This window comes from Pygoscelis adeliae, unplaced genomic scaffold, assembly GCF_000699105.1.
Source record: "Pygoscelis adeliae isolate BGI_AS28 unplaced genomic scaffold, ASM69910v1 Scaffold360, whole genome shotgun sequence".
In the NCBI taxonomy this organism is placed as follows: Eukaryota; Metazoa; Chordata; class Aves; order Sphenisciformes; family Spheniscidae; genus Pygoscelis; species Pygoscelis adeliae.
In genome coordinates, this window is record NW_008823961.1 from 706,616 (window position 1) to 728,387 (window position 21,772).

Sequence of the window (21,772 nt, forward strand, 5' to 3'; positions counted from 1 at the left end):
GTTGGCCAATTTTTGTGCCAGCTGATTTCTGAAATTTTGGAATTTATGAGTCCCGTGAATCCTTATCATGATGCTGTGGTAGTAACTAGAGTAAATATGGAGAATGAGACTGAAAAGATACTGGGTAAACAGGCCTTATTGCTTCCTTTCTAAACAAACGCTGCATTCCATTGCAGAATTTAACATCTGAAGACATTTCAGACGTCAGTGAGGTGTCTTAGATAGGGAGGTTGTGTGCAAGCCACTGTCAAGTTATTTCGGTTAGGTAGCTAACTTTATCACATATTGTAAAAACATTAAAAAGAACCAGAAGGGCAATTGGGTCATTTATGTGTCCTTCATTAAAGCACTGTTCATAGAAGTAATTCCAAAGTAATTCATTGTGTCTCCTTATAACACTGCAGTGGGGCTTGGTTTGTGCCAAGGGCCATCATTTGAAAGCACTCAGCACCTTCTGAGAGATCTGCTGCAGGATAGTATCAACAATATTTTGGATGATTTCTCAAAAAATACAGTATGGTCGCTAATAGTATAGATATGGGAAGAGAAGCAGATTTTCCAAGTGTAAACGGCATAATATGAAAGCTTGGGGTACCCAGGCACACATTTTGATTTAGTCACAGATTTTGTCAATGCCTTGCTTCTCAACTATAAAAAAAAGGGACAATAATATTCCAACTTTACGAAGGCATAGGAAAATAATTTTGGTTTTCTGGGCACCTCGCAGTTGAACAAATGCTGAAGATACTGCTCTCCTTATTAGATGGACAGATCTGCCAATGGGCTGATGAAAGAACTGATGCTGAATGAAAGTGATAAGCTACAGATCATCGTAAGAGAAATTAACTTCAGCAGATGCAAAGTTCTGTATTATGCAATATTGCTTGCCCGGACATGTGGTAGCTGCTATAATTGTTTCACTGCAGTTGGTTTGTGGGAAGGGGTATCAGTGACATGGCTAGTGAGGCATAATTTTTAAAGACAGTGCTTTTTTTTTTTTGCCTTTTTTTTTTAATTTTGCTGAGTAGAAATGTAAAATAAAAATCTGTATTTTAAAATATTAATTTATTTTTCTTTCTTTTTTACAGCTTGTGGCCAATGCAATCCTTTTTGTCAGTGTAAATTTGTATGGGGTCTTTGTGAGGATTTTGACAGAAAGGGCTCAGAGGAAGGCATTCCTTCAGGCCAGGAACTGCATTGAGGACAGGCTGAGGCTGGAGGATGAAAATGAAAAACAGGTCAGTTTCTAAGCCTTACTTCTATTTCTCTGTTTCTTCTGAGATGACTGTAGTTATGTGAACCACAGGTCAGGACATTGCTGCTGCGTGCATGAGAAGGCATGTGTGTGTTTCCATTGCAAAGGAAGGGTGCTGCCTCCCGCCACCTGCTTCAGCTCTTCCTCCCCAGTGCATGCACACTCTTCGCTCTTCATCTGCAGCTCACACAGAAGGTGCAGGCTGACCCCGTGGCTACTGTCAGCTGCAGCACCAGAGGGGATGTATTTTAGGGCTGAGGCGAAGCTAACATACTGTTGCAATCTAAGATCCCGGGTTTTTTTCTGCGTGGATGTTTTTGGGTTAGATATGCTGTAAATACTTCTCTTCTGGCTGTATGTGCTATAACCTGTTTGCATTCATGACACCTATAAACAAAAGTCTACATTTTGGGGAGAAGGGACTGCACTGATATACATGAATAACTGTGATAACAATCTATTCCTTTTCTCAAAAGCCACCTTAGTAGTTTGATGGTTTATTTCACACAATTTTATCAATCAATCTTCCAAGCAGATTTGGAAACAATGAGAAAAACCACTATATTGTGGAGCTTGCTGTTGTTACTCACAGGTCTGAATCTTAAACCTACTAAGGTCTGTTCATCTGTAAAATTTGGACTAGATTTTTCTTTCTGTCTAGGTGGTAGTAGAGGGCCACGCTGGAATACATGGATATAACTCCATTGACCTCTGTGGAATGATGGTAACTTATGCCAATAAAGAACTTAAGTGGTATTCAAACCTTGCTATACAAGGTATCGGTGTACCTCGCACACTTTTACTTCCCTTCACTTGCAGTTTCTCTAGCAAGTCTATTCCTATGTGTGAAATAACACAGGTCCTTAAGTACTTTCTGTTATGAATTGACTGAATACATTTTTATGACCTGAACATACTCTGCAATAAGTAGACGTCTTCTTTGAACAACTGCATATCTTTGCTGGCTTTGTAAAAATGGTATTAGGATCAAAGCCTTTAGGTTTGATTCTGGTCTTTTGTAATCCAAAGCTGCAGATTTTCAAAGGCATAAATGTGTCATAAGTGAATTTCTATGGGGTTTAGGCAACCCTGCCATTTGTGCCTTTGAAAACCTGCTTCTGGGATCCAACATGAAAATAATACTGATTTTTGTGTTTCTCTATTTAGCACATTAGCAATCTGTCTTATTTTATATTTTATCCATGCATATAGAAACACAAGAAAGCAAAAACATTACACATACGTACCATTATTGATGGTATACCTAGAGAATCCTGCAAATGTTTTTCCAATGCAGTATACAGGTCAGTGAAGAGAATACACTTTTCTCCGACACTTGTGAAATTAACTTTATGCAACACAGTGTAAAACTCAATACAGTGGTGAAATATGATAATTAGCTGTCAAAAGTACCTCCCAAATACTTTCTGTGGCTGCTCTCACACTACATTAGAATACCTCTAAAACCAGGGTGATAATTAAGACATGAGTACTGGCTACAAAATTATTCTGCAGTTGCTGTGGCATAACGTAGCACAAGTTTCCAGCTGGCAACGCTCAAGAGTGTTTGAGAGGAAAAGAGACATTGCTGACCCAGTTCAATTTTTGTGATCATTCCTGTATTTTTGTTCTCTGAAGTACCAACATTACATGTTAAAAAGGACTGAATTTTTTCATCAGACTTTCTTGTCTCATTCAAATGCTCTGACCTAAATACCGTAGCCCTTTTACATTGAGAATTGTAATCCAAAATGGTAAAACCTTTCCCTGGTATTTCTGTGCAAGTCTCTAACAGGAAAGGAAAGAACATGCTCTTGGCTTTTGAACATACACAGCCTTCTGGAGTTAAAAGTGTTGACTGTGTGAGACAGATACCACAGCTGAAACTGTAAGTGAGATTTCTTCCTCTGTGTCCTACTTACAGTGATTCTCCTCATATGGAATGCATTTGTAGTAATAGTTCCACGTGATAATTTTCATAAATCTATTTTTATGAGCAAGAGCAAAGATCTCGTGTTGTAGCATTTTTGGAGTCATCATGCAGGAGTTTGCAAGTAGGCTTTGAAAGTGTTGCTGGGGAGAAGGGGAGCAGACGGACTGTTTATTTTAAAATTCAGTTTAATGTTCACACTGTTATCTGTTCACTGTGGTCACAACAAATAACAGGCCTCGATGGTGGCATCATCCATTTGTTACGTTGCTGAATGTTAGACTACAATTCCAGAGTAACACCAGAAGGGAAGGCCAAGAACCAAATAAGTTTTAGACCATGAGCGAATAATTATAATAATTCACTCAGGATAAGCTGCTTCTCTCATTGTTTATAAATCTCAGCAGCAAGACCATCCTCTGCAGAACAAGCAGTTAAGAATAAATATTGTGAGGTGGGTCCTGTTCCCTGGAACTGCGCTTGTTCTGTTCCTGCTCAGTCACAGCACCTGAGCACTTCCCCTTTACTCCCATTGCACCATCCCTCTGCATCCACTTCATTAATTCCAAATCATCCTTTGTCGATACAGCAAGCAAGGCATTGTCACCCTGCTCCCTGGAGGACTCCCAGCATTAGATGTCCCTACTGATACTGAGAGCAGCCTCCAGGCAGTGCTTCACCCCTTCCCAAGTGAGCAAGCAAGGAGCAAGCAGGGATGGGGAATGGGGGATACGTTCAGTGTAGAGAAAGAAGTAATCTGCTGCTGATTGAGGCTGCTTGCCATCTGATTCAGAGGAAATCAGTAAGAAAGTTGTGGCTCACCATGTATTAAATTCCCAGTGTGGCAGCTCCTGAAGTGGTGCCATGCTCCAAGGAAGTGCTAGCATTGTAATTCTGAGGCCATCTTAATTTGAAGTGCAACTGGGCCACTGTAGACTCCCATTTTCCATTTTTCTAGTCTCTCTTTCAGCGTGTGTATAGTTTTATCCTCCCCACAGTTTTGTGATGGTGCATTTAACTCTAATTATGCACTCTGTGAAACAGAACTTCCTTTTATTTGTCTTAGACTTGTTGTCTGATGACTTGATTGGGTGCTGTCTAGGTCTTGTTTTGTGATAAATAATGAGTAATCATTCTACAGTAACCTTTTCCATGCCACTCACAACACTGTAGACTTCTCTCATAACCCTGCTCATCTCTCTTTCCAATCTGAAGAATTGTAGCCTGTTTAGTCTCCTGATGTGTGGAAGCTATTTCCTACCCCAATCTTGCCAACTTTTTAACAGATCTTACTCATGTTTCCCCCCCCAACAATAAGAATATTTTTATGCGTATTCATGCATTGGATTTGGAGATGAAGCATATAATTTCCATCAGTGAAATGCACTTGCTGCAGCACAGGGTGAAAAGTGCCTGTTATTTTCGTATGAGGAAGGATGGAAAAATGTTTGACTTCATGCAAACCTCCAAAACCCACAAAAACAGTTTAGATGTCTTCACTGTTTTTTAATTGCATAATTACATGCAAATACGTTTGCAAAATAAAGAGCATCTTTCAAGCAACTTGTTTAGATCTTTCCTTCCCTCCTAAATGTTACTTTTGTACTTGCTCACAATTAGAACATGATGGTGGGAAAACAACTGGAGAATAGCCAAGTCTCCAGAATGGGGGATTGGCTATCTTAAAAACTATTCATGAATTCACATTTAGTTTGTCAGACCACTGGGACTGGAGAAATTTATTTAGTGGTGGCATCCATCTTTCATGAAATAGTTGTGTACTCCACTACAGTGCATGAAATTTAAGTTTGTTACAGGCTTTAACGTAAGACGCTGAAGGAAGCACTAAAAACTACAAGGAGTTAGGAAGCACTGGGCTGAGACAGCCAGCTCTGTGGCTAGCTTCAGGGCCAGAAGCATGGCACTCCAGCTAGTCTAATTAGTTTTGCTGAGAGGTAGGGTGGTTCTCTTTGCTAGTACTTACACTGCAGTAATGCTGGTTCTGGGAGATAGATAGACTAGCACCTCAGTGTTGCTTTGCAGTGCTTCCGTACATGTTCACCAGATCATTTGAAGCTCGCTAAATTCTCTTTATGCTATGCTGAATTGTGCATACAAACGTCTGTGTGTGTATGTGTATGCATTCCAAGTGTCTGCTGCATTTTAGGGCAATATCCTTAACATTGTGTATAGTAACTGGGACATCACTGAGTCAGAGATTTGATTAATAACTTTTCATGGAAAATGAAATGGTTTCAGCAAAAGATACCACGAGTCTCAGTGCAGAATACTTTGAACTGCTGCTTAGGGTGTTTTGGGTTCAAATTCCCTGCTGGGTTCAGATCCCCCTTCAAAACAATTTAATGTAGATATTATACATTTTGGATATGTGTACTACCTCCTGTACCTTTGGGTAAAAGGATGACACCCGTAGCAACCCTCCAGTGGTTTTGTCCGTTATGTTTAATTTCAAGCATTTATGAAAAAAAGGAAAAAAATACATTATGTTTGAATAAAGCAATCCATGTTGGACTTTCATTTTGGTAATGGATAACAGGTTGCTGGGGTTTTTTTCTTCCAGTTCAGCAACCAAACTGAAGAATTAGTTATTTGCACAGCCTCAGGCAGAAGTAATTTCTGGGGTGCCTGACAGCATGCTTATCAATGCATAATCAGGTTCTTCTCATGTTTCCCATACGTTTTCTTCTCAGAATCTTGCTTTTTTTTTCATTGCAGTGCAGAAGAAAATATGAAATTTATCATTAAAACACAGGCCCTCTTTCCATAATCATTCATACTGGCTCTGTGCATCAGCAAATCACCCTGCAGCAAAAATTTCATCTGGATCGTGTGTGGGCACAAAAACATGTTCTTGTCAAATTATCTAGTGTGCAACAGGGAGGTGATCCTGATTTTACACAAATCGCAGGGCGAGAGATGATACCTGATCCTCTGCAAAAGCTAGCCAGTGCAATCTTTGAAAAACGTAGGTGGACTAACTAATTTTAGCAGACCCGGTGAGCCTGTACCACATTAGCGCTGTGTTCTATGTTACAAGGAGGCTTAAAATTGAATTTATTGTGTCATCGAACCACAGCCTTACACAGGAAAATCCACCTTCAAAAGTCTGTTTGTTCTTTTCTAGGATCAGGGAAAAGAGAAAATAAGGAGTCTTACAATTTCAGGCTCTCAGTTTGAACTGCTGGGCTTCACGCCCACTCGTGCAGGCTGGCCAGCAGTGCCTCTTAGCCAAATAGCAGCAGCAGCAGAGATGGGAACTTGTCCTGCTCTCCGCTTCATTTGCCACCTTTGGCTGCTTAGATCCTTACTGTTGGCTACCTTTATCCTGCTATGTGGCACCCCTGGTCTGTCTTCCACCTTTCTCAGGTAAAAGGAGTTGTGAAGAGGCATATTTCTCTCTCCCACACAGCAATAATTGCCCAGAAGCTTTCCACTGACTAGCATCTGTTAGTCCCCAGTCCTGCAATAGTCATGCACGTGTCTATCCTTAATGCAGCAAATAATAAATCTGAGGGTTACTCAGGTTAAATGCAAACCTTCAGGTGGAAGGCTTCAGCTTCGACCTGAAGCTATTAGGAACTGCTTGTTACCCCTTGCAAGGCAGGGTATAGCAAACAAATAAATGTGTTCTAGTTTTACAGCACTATTGCACCTCTTTTTATGCAGAATAAACATCTCCTCTGAATGCGGTTAGTGGCAGAAGCTGCATTGTTTGGCATACCATTGGGATTCTTCTTACCTAACTTTGGCCAAGTAAAAGTGAGGCTTGTAATCTAACCTTTTAACGTATAGGCAGTAATCCTTAGTAGTAATAGATGCATACAAGGGTAGTTCGTCCCTTCTATCCTGAGCACCTGGCTGAAGATGAGGTGAGGTTTTTCCCTGGGAGTGGTTACAGGGGGACACCGAAGCTTAGGGCTACACAGCCATATGATAAGAGAGGTGCCTTGCAACTGGACTGGAAATGTCAAAGTGTAGAAACCCAATATCACACAAAAAAACACAGTTGTAAATCATACAAAGTACATATATTTTAATTGCATTGTAATTGTATTACTCTATCCATGTCCCTTTAATTTGCAAAATGTAACATATGGTATTATAGAAAAAAACTATAAAAGCCTTTAAAAAGCCACACTTAAAACAGCAGGCCAGATCAGTACTATAACAATTTGGTTTAACTTTATATCACCCCCTGAAAGCTTCCTGATGTTAGTATGTCAATTAAATCAGTTATTAGCACTTTCATTTTTTGACACAAGGAGTGAACTATGGCAACTGAACAGTTTTCTAAACAAGAAAATAGGGCATATGAACTTTGCTTTTTAGTATAAGTCTATGTGGTCACTAATACTCAGTCTAACAGGGGGATGTATTGGACTGCTCTTTGTTGCAATTTGTTTTTCCCCATAGTGTATTGGGTTTGCGTGGCAAGGTTTTGGGAGCAGGGGGGCTACAGGGGTGTGTCTTCTGTGAGAAGCTGCTAGAAGCTTCCCCCATGTCCGACAGAGCCAATACCAGCTGGCTCCAAGACGGAGCCCCACTGGCCAAGGCCAAGGCAATCTGCGACAGTGGTAGCACCTCTGTGAGAACATTTTTTAAGAAGGGGGGGAAAAAAAAACCCTGCACATCAGCAGCCAGAGAGAGGAGTGAGAATATGTGAGAGAAACAACTCTGCAGACACCAAGGTCAGTGGAGAAGAAGGGGGAGGAGATGCTCCAGGCACCGGAGCAGAGATTCCCCTGCAGCCCGTGGTGAAGACCATGGTGAGGCTGTGCCCCTGCAGCCCATGGAGGTCAACAGTGGAGCAGATATCCACCTGCAGCCCATGGAGGACCCCACGCCAGAGCAGTTGGATGCCCGAAGGAGGCTGTGACCCCACAGGAAGCCCACACTGGAGCAGGCTTCTGGCAGGACCTGTGGACCCATGGAGAGAGGAGGCCACGCTGGAGCAGGTTTGCTGGCAGGACTTGTGACCCCGTGGGGGACCCACGCTGGAGCAGTCTGTTCCTGAAGGACTGCACCCCGTGGAAGGGACCCATGCTGGAGCAGTTCACGAAGAACTGCAGCTTGTGGGAAGGACTTATGTTGGAGAACTTCATAGAGGACTGTCTCCCATGGGAGGGACCCCACACTAGAGCAGGGGAAGAGTGTGAGGATTCCTCGCCCTGAGGAGGAAGGAGCGGCAGAAACAATGTGTGATGAACTGACCCCAACCCCCATTCCCCGTCCCTCTGTGCCACTGGAGGGGAGGAAGTAGAAAATCTGGGAGTGAGGTTGAACCCAGGAAGAAGGGAGGGGTGGGGGGAAGGTGTTTTAAGATTTAATTTTTATTTCTCATTACCCTACTCTGATTTGATTGGCAATAAATTAAACTAATTTCCCCAAGTCGAGTCTGTTTTGCCCATGACAGTAATTGGTGAGTGATCTCCCTGTCCTTATCTCAACCCACGAGCCTTTCATTATACTTTCTCTCCCCTGTCCAGCTGAGGAGGGGGAGTGATGGGCAGCTGGCGTCCAGCCAGGGTCAACCCACCACACATAGATGTACGTATGACATATAGTCATGCCACCTACATTAAGCTCTTATATGTTGTAATGGATGCTGGCTTACATTGAGTAGAGTAGACAAGCATAAATAGATAAGTTAAAAAATAGTAGTTGTATCATTCTGAAACCTGTTGATACTTTGGCTGTTAGGAGTTTTGAAATAAATACTGGGAAATTTCAAATATGTTCTGCTTCAAACAACTGTTAATTAAATATACTGGTATTGTTTGAATCTTTGTGAATTTTTCAGTTTATTTTTCCTACTTGCTCCATGTATTTTCCATTAGAGAGAATGGAGGAGGAGGGATAAATAAGAGCATACAAGCTTGTCATTAGATGATCGCTCTCTACAACTACCTGAAAGGAGGCTGTAGCGAGGTGGGTGTCGGTCTCTTCTCCCAAGTAACTGGCGAAAGGACGAGAGGAAATGGCCTCAAGTTGCGCCAGGGAGGTTTAGATTTGATGTGAGGAAAAATTTATTTCCTGAAAGAGTGGTTAAACATTGGAACAGGCTGCCCAGGGAAGTGGTTGAGTCACCATCCCTGGAAGTATTTAAAAGACGGGTAGATGAGGCGCTTAGGGACATGGTTTAGTAGGCACGGTGGTGTTGGGTTGATGGTTGGACTCGATGATCTTGGAGGTCTCTTCCAACCTTAATGATTCTATGATTCTATGATTAAAAATACACTACCATACAGTTTTCAACAGATAACATCATGGATAACAGTTGCTAAGGCAAATTATCATAGGTAAGAACACTGGCTGTAGTGCATCAGATCCTTAAGTGAAATAGTAAGACAAATAATTCAAAAGTACTTTCTTATGGCTGATTTCTAAATTTAGAGCAATATCCATGACAGCAGTGCTGTGTGGACACTCATGCAATGTTTTTATGTATTTTGGTAGGATGCCACAGTATAAAGTAATGCAACCTCAGGAGTGATTCCCTCAGCAGTAGGACTTCATAGGGAGCTTTAAAATGTCATTAGGAAAGTTCTCGTACATGTATTTTTATTGTTGTCCACAGAACTGTTTTCACTTCTAGAAGTGTCTTAATTATAATTGACCAGGTGACCCACCTAGTGGATGAGGGAAAGGCTGTGGATGTGGTCTACCTGGACTTCAGTAAGGCCTTTGACACTGTCTCCCACAGCATCCTCCTGGAGAAGCTGGCGGCTCACGGCTTAGACAGGTGTACTCTGCGCTGGGTCAAAAACTGGCTGGACGGCCGGGCCCAGAGAGTTGTGGTAAATGGAGTTCAATCCAGTTGGCGGCCGGTCACGAGCGGTGTTCCCCAGGGCTCAGTATTGGGGCCAGTTCTGTTCAATATCTTTATCAATGATCTGGATGAGGGAATTGAGTGCACCCTCAGTAAGTTTGCAGATGACACCAAGTTGGGCGGGAGTGTTGACCTGCTAGAGGGAAGGAAGGCTCTGCAGAGGGACCTGGACAGGCTGGATCGATGGGCCGAGGCCAACTGTATGAGGTTCAACAAGGCCAAGTGCTGGGTCCTGCACTTTGGCCACACCAACCTCATGCAGCGCTACAGGCTTGGGGAAGAGTGGCTGGAAAGCTGCCTGGCGGAAAAGGACCTGGGGGTGCTGGTTGACAGCCGGCTGAACATGAGCCAGCAGTGTGCCCAGGCAGCCAAGAAGGCCAATGGCATCCTGGCCTGTATCAGAAATAGTGAGGCCAGCAGGAGTAGGGAAGTGATCGTGCCCCTGTACTCGGCACTGGTGAGGCCGCACCTCGAATACTGTGTTCAGTTTTGGGCCCCTCACTACAAGAAGGATGTTGAGGTGCTGGAGCGTGTCCAGAGAAGGGCAACGAGGCTGGTGAGGGGTCTGGAGAACAAGCCTTATGAGGAGCGGCTGAGGGAGCTGGGGTTGTTTAGCCTGGAGAAAAGGAGGCTGAGGGGAGACCTCATTGCTCTCTACAACTACCTGAAAGGAGGTTGTAGCGAGGTGGGTGTCGGTCTCTTCTCCCAAGTAACTGGCGAAAGGACGAGAGGAAATGGCCTCAAGTTGCGCCAGGGGAGGTTTAGATTGGATGTAAGGAAAAATTTCTTTACTGAAAGAGTAGTTAAACATTGGAACAGGCTGCCCAGGGAAGTGGTTGAGTCACCATCCCTGGAAGTATTTAAAAGACGTGTAGATGAGGTGCTTAGGGACATGGTTTAGTGGGCATGGTGGTGTTGGGTTGACGGTTGGACTCGATGATCTTGGAGGTCTCTTCCAACCTTAATGATTCTGATTCTATAACAAAAAGCTAGCTAATGCTTTAACACAAGCTTGACACAACTTTTCCTGTGCCACTCTTCAAACACAAGGCGGATCCACCACAGACCAGCAGCTCTGCGACTTTCGTGCTTCACATTACAGCAGCTGGCCTAGCCACATGTGCAGTTTGCCAAATGGTTCCAGAGTTGCTACGTTACTGCTTAAGCACAGATTATCTCCATGAACAGGATACTGAGCTGGGCACTTTGCTTTCATTCCAGTGTGCGACAGTATATGCTGTTTGCACACATGTACTCTCATAGACGTTTTGCCTGTTCCTTTTGGTCAACCTGTGAAGGAAAAGAGCTAGACCACATCCCATTAACTGGCAAGAAAAATACATTCTAAGGTAATTTTTTTTTTTCGGGTTTAGCCATTCTAGAGTGAACTTCCATCTGTCACGTAATTTAAATTCTTTCCAAGGTGTCTGTTCCCTGTTACCTCTTCAATATAAACTGATTTCATTTGGAGTTTAGCTTCCCTTCAGGCACATTTGCTTAGGAATTTCCCAATTTGACAAGGTAATAAGGAACTGAGTCACACTTGTTATTTTAAGTGAGTGAATACACTCATTGCTTCCTTAGCATGTTTGTAGTTGGTCCTTGTGTTTTGTCTTTGGAAGGCAATGAGATTTTCTGTTGATGGGTTAGGCTCTCTTCCCTGCTCTGTGAAGAGAAAATGAGGGCAAGTAGCAAAGGACAAAGGCTTTTAGATTTTTCTAATCTAGATTAGAAAAATTCTAGATTTTTCAAAGCAAAGTATTATATCTTAATCTCTGGAGATTTTGGCATCTATTCCATTTTACTGTTTTGTGCTGTGATTTGCTTTCATATTGCTATACTAAAGGCATCTGTGGTTTTTGAAAAAGGAAATGCTAACTGCTTACCACTTAATATGTTTTAGGTTCTAAAATTATTGCTTTTGACTTGAGGTTCCTGGTTTTTTTAAATCCTTAGTCTGCTTACACCCACTACTGAGCTCAGTTTCTATCACTAGCAATCAAAAAGTTTATCTTTACTGAAGAGTTCCTGCTTGTTCCACCACAGGCAAAAAACTGTAATAAGAAAAGGGTATGTACTGATATTGAGTGGCTACTGCAGCTTTAAATGTATGCTGTATCAGATAATAGCAAAGTTGTGAAGCACCAGTACTAGTGCAGCAGTGTGTCCTTAATGTTCTTCTGATTCTTCCCCCATTCTGGACCCTCAGCTGCAGAACGTCTGCTCCAGCAGTGAGGAAAGAGGACTGGAGACGTCTGTGGCCTTTCTCCCCCTGCTCCCCTGTGCTGGCCCCATTTCTCAGCAAGGTGCCAGAGCAGACCACAGCAGGTTTGCCACATATCTGTGTGGGGCTGGTGGAGATATCTGGGTTTTGGAGAAGGGGTGTGATGAGGGAGCATGTCATATCTCATGGGGCAGAGGAAAAGCAGAGTGCCACAGTCCCAGTACCATCTCGAGCTGTAACATGTAGCACGTTCTTTGAGAAAAATCCCACTAGCTGGGGACTGGAGGATTAGTGAAGGCAGAAGAGGGGGATGCATCTACCTTGCTGAAGATTGAACTCTGTGACTTTCACTTCCCGAGGAATACATACGTGTCTAGCCCAAGTATTCAGTGTTACATTGGTGGAACAAACCAGACATGGCTGTGGACTGGAAGGAGGTGAACCTGTAACTGTAGAGGAAACTTAGTACAGCGGGGGTAAGCCAGTGAAGCTCTGCCCTTCCTGGAAGGGGGTAGCGTCGGTGAAGCTGATGCTGCTTGTGATGCCATCTTCCTAGCATCTTCAGAAGAAAAGAAGAGCAAGAGATACATGACAGGATTGTTGTCCAAGTCCTGTTCATAGTGGAACACATCGCTCTGTGCCGTGCTTCAGCCTCTAGCAAACCTGAGCTCCCATGTGTCTTGGCTGCAGGCCTGCCTACGAATTGCATTAGCACTTCTGTGTTCCCTCTGATCACAACATTGGCAAATGATTGGTACTCTTTCTGATCATTTTTAAGGCCCCTCTTTATTTGAATCAGAAAAGCCTTTTTATAAAGAAATTAAATTTTTGGAACTTGTGCTTTAAGTGTGTCTTTTTGTTTTTAACATATATACTCAACACATACGCATACTGTCAGTGCTGCTATGAGGGGATCATTTCACTGAAAGATGAAACCTGGCCTTCCTGACTCTGCAAGAGAATGGGCAAAATGTTTTCTTTTCACATAGGAAGATTTAGAACGGTATGTTCAGTGGCTGTTCTGCACAAAAAATAGTCTCATCTTCATTGATATACCCACAAGAACCTGCTTAAAATCCTACTGGAGTTTGATAGATAGAAACAAGGACATTTATTAAACTAACATTTAATAAATAAGAAAAACTTCAAAAACTCCCATTTGACTTTTTTTTTTTGTTTTCCTAGCAGATATTTTCAAGTATACCATATTACTATCTTCCCATACCCACTAACCTTCTCTAAACATTTCCATGGCTGGTAGCATGTCTTTGCTGACCCATACGTCTTTTGAACAGAACAGTGACCAAGACTAAAATAAGTAGTTTGTGTTGAGACTATATGCTTTACCTCCTAACTCCAGTTCCTCAAGAGAAGAGCACTGAGTTGGGGTATATTTGAAATGTGTTTTAAGGACATGATTCCATAATTGCTGATCATTCTGTCACTGGGTTGCACCCAGCGAAGTTTTCAGACCTGTCTTTTCGTTCCCCGTGTTCATTGCAGAAAGGCAAAGAGTTTTGCCACTGCTTTGTTTTTTTTTCCCTGCCTTGTCTTGTTTTCCTCCATCTGCCTTCACCAAGCAGAAGAGACAAACAATGCAGTGTTCCACACCTAGTTTGAAGGGGTCACTTTGAAGAGATAATCACTGCTGGAGTCGAGAAATACCTGTCCCTAGCAATGTACTGCAGAAATGCTATTCTTTCTTCCCAGCCAAGCATAAGGAGGGTTTCAAGTTATCTGCTCTAGAGAATGGTCTGATTATATCTGTATGGCTACTTGCCTGCACTACAGTGAGGCAAATAAAGATGCCTTAAGTATAAAGGCACTGTTTGGTTGTGTGAATTTAGCTTCTTCTTGCTCAAGTTTGCTTCCAGTAGGAAGATTTCCATTAACTGAAATGAGTATCATCCTTTTCCTGTCATGTTTTCTGTGACAGTTTTGTGGATACATTGAATTTTGCCAGTTAGGTTTCAGAGAATGAATACTAAGGATATGGAGTGAAAGTAAAAAGATGAATGGTAGGCTGATGCTGCAGTCATTTATTCATTGCCAGTTTATATCTGGTGTCAACACTGTTAGCTTGCCTTTCTGAAGATTAATCCTTACTGATATATTTCTAGAGCATTCTGATTTAGTAGGTATGAGGGCAACCAGGAAAACAGGCTATGCTTTTTATACTTCTAGTTTCCCCGTTCATCCTCATAGCCTTTCTCTGCTCTTGTTCGTGTTTGAACAAGATTTGTGGAGCTGATCTCAAGTTGTCCTACTAGCAATCTTCCAGTCCATTCTGGAATCACACTTGCCTTTTTAGGGTAGTGTCACATAAATACACCACAGTCATTCAGTGGTCAGTGGGTATCTGGGGCTTTTCTACATGCAGAGGTTTCCAACTCATTTTATCTCATGTGTTTTTGTGGATGGTACCTAAAAAGCACAATGTACTGCTGAGTTTTTCTCATTATCGTTCCATTTCTTGTATGCTATCCTGTGAACTTTGTACCTTCGAGCAGTTTTATGGTCTCTTTATGCCCACTCTCCAGCCCGATGCTTCTGCACTCCATACTGCCCATTGCTCTCTCTGTTTTAGCCAAGACTTCACCCTCCCCTAATTCTTTCACAAAATCTTACCTTCTCCATTGTAACTAATAATCTTCCATGTGGAACCTATCAATGCCTTATTAAAGACTATGCTGATGATATATCCTGTATTTCCTTTATTTAAACAAAAATAATAAGTTAACCATAGAAAGATGTCAAATTGGTCTGGTACAGGTCTACTCATCCTGAATCCATCTTGCAGTTCGTACATAGTATATTGATCATCTACCATAACTGTATGTTGTTAGCCATCCTGTTACTACTCAAAATCTGTGCATTAGATGGCAGCTTTATGGATAGTCTTTTACGATTATGATTGTAATAATGACTTACTGATAAATATAATTTTTCAAGAAATCTCAGGAATGTTCTGAAACATTGCCACCTTGTGGCTTTTAAAAAATCACCATCTTTAACAGTGCCTTGTCTTGTACTTAGTAGAAAGAAAGGGCATAGCATAGTTTAATTTAAAATAATTCACTAATGAAATCTGCTGTCTTTGTTTTCCAGCTTACAGGAAGTATAAATGAATCCTAGTAGTTTTACACAAAGTTGTTCTTCCATGCATTGCACTAGGCTTCTTTTCTCTCTCTTTTTTTTTCTTTTCCTTACAGGGAATTAAAATGGCTGTGCAGTGTAATATAGGGATGACAGAGACCATAAACCCACTAAGCAGTAGCTTTTAAAATTATGCAAAAGTGAACTTATCAAGGTATAATTAGGTAGCAGATGGTAATATTTAGGATATACTTTGGAGTCCCAGCTGACTAAGTAGAAGCTGAATCTCAAAATTATATAGATGAGTTGACTTTGAAACAGTCTTATTAATATTTTATGTGCATGTCTGATGCTTGTCTTCTTCAGGAAAAAAATGCTTTTTAAATATGGTGGCACTTTCCATATAAGTATAGTAATAACAAAAGAAGGTCTGTGGTAGACTGCAAAAATTGGTGGGTTAGATTTCATGTTTTGTATTGTAAAAAACCTTGTAGAGTAGATGATCAAAATGCTCCTTTCTTTTGTGAGCTCTTTCTCCTATTTGCCATCACTGCTGGAGTGATACTATAACAAACAAAAATATTCATATTTTATCAGCCAGGAAACAAAGGTGCCAAACCTGTTATTGTTACATGCTTCTTTTTTCTTTCTTTCTTTCTTTTTAAAGTCCTTATGAAAATGCAGAAAGCAGTGGACCACGGGCATGCAATCCATCCTGAATAATGTGGTTCAGTGCCAGGGAGTGTGAGAAAGGACCAGGATCTGGAGTGCCATCCAGAGTTACTGCTTTCCCCATCATAAGGTTGGGAACCTCTGATTCCCATTTTGAGCAAGTTCCACGAGACAGAGCTCTCTGCCAAGCCAGGTGTAGGGCCCAGGCTCCCTGGTGGGTGAGCGCAGCAGTGCCAGCAGGCTGGCTGTAAGGCAGTTCAGGTGGCACCCAAAAAAGCTGACTAAAAGATACTGAGTTGCATCCATTACAGTCGTCGTCTTATGGGACTGAAAAACATGCAAAGCAGTAAATTTTTCTGTAGGGCCCTTCAGCAGGTCCAGACTGTAACTTCATTCTCCAAATGAATTCCACTAAATGTGCATATACAGTAGCATGAGAGGACAAGGAGCAATGAGATTCAAAGAACCAGAGAAACATGAGAGCCCGCAGCTTTGAGGCAATGCTACAGTTCCTCTGATTGCTTCGCTTCTGTATCTCAGAAAAAATGGCAACAACTGTTTCCTTTGATAAATTAGTCTGCACTGACTATAAATAAGATTTCCATTTTGTTTTCTGTTTTTCTCATATGATAATCTACAGGAATACAACTTAGCATGGAGAAGCACAGCAAGTGCATCCAGTTTATGGGTAGAAAGTTGTGAGGGGTCATCCAACTGCACAGCAGGCAATAGGAAAGAAAGGAGAGGATGCTGACTGGGAACAATAAGACATTTTCTGCATTTCAGTCTTCTTTTCTGATGAAGGGAGAGTGGATTCATAAGTGATTTACAATTTGCTGAAGGAATTTGAAAATGTATCACAGTCATTTCCCATACAGATGTCAAAATAAATCATTTTGCACAATAGGAATAGAATGTGGTATTGGACTGGGTAGTATTGTTTGGGGAGCTGCATGAAATTATTATAAATCAAAGTGAAAATTTCAAAGGGACTTTGAGAAAGTCATAAGCATTTGGAAGAAGCAGTAAAAGAAGAAAGATATTCAAAATGGGAGGGGAAGGGCATCTTCATTTGGAGACAGGCGCAATAAATTTATTAGGAACATGCACTGGGGACTCCCATAAAAGCAGAGCTGGGTTGTGGGTGGGAGAAGCTGTCCAGGCCAGCTATGGGGATGGGAGAGGGAGTTGTGCTGAGAAGCCTCCAAATTGGAGAAAGCTGAAGAGAGTGTTGGGGCAGAACAGAGTGTGCAGATGATGGAAACTTGCTTCAACAGTCTCTGTTGTCTGCTTGCTTTTTTCCACTTCCCCTCTCAGGAAAGAGAAATCACACTACTGCTAGAGGGTGCTGAGCCTTGAGCTCCCCTGCTATTTTAGAAGCCACACTTGTGTATGGTAAGGTGGCAGAATGCCTTCAGGCCTCCTGAGGAAGCCACAGGTGCTCTCCACTCCTGATCCTTGTGCTGTTGTCCCTCTTGGTACACAACAGTCAGAAGGGACCTCTGGAGATCATCCAGTCCAACCACCCCCTCAAAGCAGGACTGCCAGCAACACCGGGTCTGGTCAACTGTGGCTTTGTCTAGCCACGTCCTAAGTAACTGCAAGACTATTAAAGTTTTTCCCCAGGTCCAACTTGGCGTGAGAATTGCAGTACAGGAGCTTGTACTTGCAATTAGGGTTGAGAATGTTCCAAACAACAAGTAGTAATATAGAGTCTTTTTGGCCATTAACAATGGGAAACTTTTTTTTTTCCCATTTCTTTGTTTTTGCATATTTTCCTTCTTTGTCATGTGCATAATGGTGCTAGTTGTTGAATAGTGCCAAGGTAACACTGAGCAATTCCTAATTGGCTTGGTATGCACATTTTGACTTGCCTTGGAGCCAGATGAATGTTTGTTCCTTCTCTTATTTCTAGTACTGCTTCATTTCTGTGGGAGAAAGAAATCTGGATATTTTTCTAAATTGAGTGTCCCTTTCAAAATTAACTAAGTCTTCATTAATGGTGCAGAAATCCTCATTAATGAGGATAAGACAGTTGGCAGAGGCAGCCCAGTTTGGCATTCCAAATCCCAGGCTAGGACTGGCAATTTAAAATACAAGTTTAATGAAAAATGCTGTGAATGAAGGAGATATAGGTCTTCCACCATCATTTTCTTCTCTTAGTGAGATTTGTGCAGGGAATGCAAAATCATTGACAGACAATTACAATCTCTGAAAAGAATCTTTTTTTTCAGCATGCGATTTCACTTTTGACCATGTTAATGCTAAGTTAAGATTTACAGCAGGAGAAGAAGAGAGTACAAATTCCTAAAATAGCATAAGTTGTTCACAGGGCCAAGATTTACTTTTCTGGGTAGAAACCAGCTGTAATAAGCCTAAACAGCATTGTGGATCAGTGAGAAAGGTGAAAAAGTGGAAACATTTTTCTCTCTACTAGGCCCTGTGTTTTGGAATATGCCAGATGTTGAGGCTACCTCAATACAACATCATTTGTCACCAGTAAGAAGGTCTGCAGCATGAGTGTTGTTTTATTCTAGTCAAAGTTGTTGCTAATTGATTAGTGCTCCCTGTCTCACTCTCAATTTTTTTCTGTCACCACCCGTCCCCGTCAGAGGCAACAACCACTCAAGCGTGAATGTCACCGCAAATATGACTGGCCTTGCTTCAATGCTGTCACTTGTTCCATTAAATGCAGTATGCAGCCATGCACATCTAGTTTTCCTTTTAATCTGGTTTTCAGATTATTTTTATAATTAGATCAGCTGTACAGGAGCAAATGAAAAAAATCAGACAACGATGGTAGGACTTGCTGAATAGAGATCCAGGCGGAGCCCTTTCCCAAACCTTCCAACAGCTGTATTTGGCATACATGAATTCACTCTTGCAGCTCCAAACCTGAGTCCTCGATCATTCCTTAGGCTGATCTGAAGGGCAATACTGCTTTGCTTGACAGATGAGATTTTGCCCAAAATAAAAGAGACTTTTCTTATATTTTTTCTAGAGAGCTAGATGCTGTCTTTCATTTATTTTCAGTGCTTCAATACTTTCCATTGTGGGGTTGTTTCTTACATTTTCCAGGCTCTCCTGCAGTGACAATTCTTTACAGCCGTGATGCCACTTCCCTTCTTGGCCTGAAAGGTCAGAAGTGGCTGCCCTTTGAGAAAGCCATAATTGAGTCTTTCCTCGCTTGGTGAGTCTGAGGCTGCTAACCCTCTTTGTAAAGACTCTACAATTCTTCCTCAGTGATCCTTTTTTTTTTTTTTTTTTTTTTTTTTTTTTTTTTTTTCTAATGAAAAAAAAAAGCCACAACAATTTGATATAGGATTTTCATAAGCTCCCTTCAGGTCTTGTAATAGTCAAGCTAACGTGTATAGGAATCACCATTTTTGTAGCCTTCCTTAACACATCTGACATCTGCAGGTTTCAACACTGTCAAGTGCTGCATCCTGCAGCTCTCCAATGCTACCTTCACAGTAATGATTGTTATTAACTTCCCTGGCTTCTGTGCTATTTGCCATGCACTGAAGAAGTTGTCTGTGAGTTTTTTATTCACATCTTGTATTGTAATTGTGTTTACAGGCCATAGAAGAACTATTCAGTCAGTGTTGGTCTCTGTGAGAGTCTGTCAGTATAATTTTTGTGTGGTTATTTGTCTGTTTGTTTTAGTCTGACTTTCTAGGAAACAGAAGCTGAAATCCCACTCTTTCTCCTTAGCAGCCTTGGAATTTACTTATCCATTTCAGCAAAATGGCAAAGATCTTGTTTAATATGCTTACTTAAAGAGAAGCTACAGTGAACATTTAGTCCTTATCAGACATCATAAAATTGGCATCCAGGATAATACTTATGAAATTCCAGCATCCTTTAGAGTTTATACCATCTTAAGCACCAGAGAATTTAACCATCAGTCCAAACTTCTCTCTTGTGTGGATTCTCCATCGTCTGATAGGTGGTCAGCTCATTTTGCAACCTCAGTATATTTCAGTTAAAACAGTAAATCAACTGCAAGACACAAGTAGTGGCAACAGAGCTTCATAAGATCCATTGTTGACAAAACTATTTGGTTTGGATTTTAACCCAAATTTTGGGTTACCCAAATATAATTCTGCTGTGGAGATATAAGCATACTTAATTAACTTAACATAAAAATTATAGTAATTAACCATTTTCTACCAAGCTATGAGACTGTTTGGTTAATCTGAAATTGATATATGCATAAACTGTTAACAAATATTTAATTCCATCATATTCTTTGCAATATTTTTAGTATTCATATGAGAACAATCAGAAATAGTTAATAGTTAATGGTCATTAACCTTAAGTTCACATGAACTGCCACAAACATATGAAGGAACTTTAGTCTAAAGTAAGTACCAGGACAGTTCTGCAAAGTTTAACTTATTCCTTGGTGACATAAATATTCAATGTGTCTTCTTCCAGAAGAAACGGTAAAATTAGAAACACTTTGAATATTATTTGGCAGTTTTGGCTGGTGAATGTGTGCATGTGAGCAACACAAAGCACTTGTCTGTGCTGATACCCTCTTCTCAGTGTTAATTGTTGCTCCTTATTTAGTTAATGTCATTTAAATAAAAGGAAGATGTGGTTTGCCCAAGATCTGCACTTCTGTGATGTCTCGCAGCTGCCATTATGGTGGCTCTCGATCATCAGATAACAGAATCACAGAATAGTTGAGGTAGGAAGGGAACTCTGGACGTCATCTGGTCCAACCGCCCTGGTTTCCAGGATGAGCTGCTCCATCACTTTTCCAGGAGTCAAGGTGAAACTGACTGGCCTGTAGTTCCCTGGGTCCTCCTTCTTGTCCTTCTTGAAGATAGGAGTGACATTGTCTTTCCTCCAGTCTTCAGGCACTTCTCACAGTCACCATGTTTGATCAAAGATTATTGAGAGTGGCCTTGCAGTGACGTCTGCCAGCTCCCTCAGTGCTTGTGGGTGCGTCCCATCAGGACGCATACATGGACTTATGTATGTCCAGTTTGCTTAAGTATTCCCTGACCTGATCCTCTTCCACCAAGGGTACCTCTTCCTTGCTCGAGCCTTTCCCCGTGTTCTCTGAAACCTGGGATTCCTTAATCAGATCGGATGTGGTTATGTGAATTCATTCAGACTGTTGCTATGACTGAAGCTAGCAGGTCTAATGGATAAGCTTGGAACTGCATTTTAAATGGCAAGTGTTTTCTGTGTGAAAACAGAACTTAAGTAGGTATCTAAGGACACCTTACAACACCTAAGAACACCTACTGCAAGTTTTCCAGGTGGTACCTGTGAATGGGCCAGAATATGTAGAAAGACTACATAGGCCTTTATAGTCAACACTGACAAGATCCAAAATGTTAGAGGTCCTTTTTATGCAGATCAGTAACCCATGCTAAAAATTTCTCTGTGGATATAGCAAGAAGAGATGTGTTTAACCAGGGGTTTGTACTGATGCATTCCATTACTGAGCTGGCTGGAACAGACATTGCCACACTGGATAAGATGCCATTAAAACTGTACCTTTCTTACTGTTCTGCTGGTTCAGACTGTGGATAAATCTATTATCCACTCTTGCTGTTTAATAACCAGCTGTCATAGTCCTTGTAATGTAACACTTTCATTAGATTCAGAAATAGGACACACAAAAGGATAGGAAATGATCCTGGGAAGTCTTTCCCAGACAGATAAATGCTACCAACAATACAGTAAGTTGTTATTATTAGCATTGTGATGTTAATGAAAATTATG

The 21,772-nt window shown here is 41.5% G+C and overlaps 1 protein-coding gene across 1 annotated transcript in view; it reads left to right on the forward strand.

Moving 5' to 3' along the window:
• The first annotated feature begins 763 nt into the window (after positions 1–763).
• ADCY1 (adenylate cyclase 1 (brain)) overlaps positions 764–21,772 on the forward strand; it is a 116,192-nt gene continuing 95,183 nt past the window's right edge. The window contains exons 1-2 of the mRNA XM_009323210.1: positions 764–832; positions 1,089–1,238. Of these exons, the coding sequence (XP_009321485.1) occupies positions 764–832; positions 1,089–1,238 (219 nt within the window). The remainder of the gene's footprint in view (positions 833–1,088; positions 1,239–21,772) is intronic.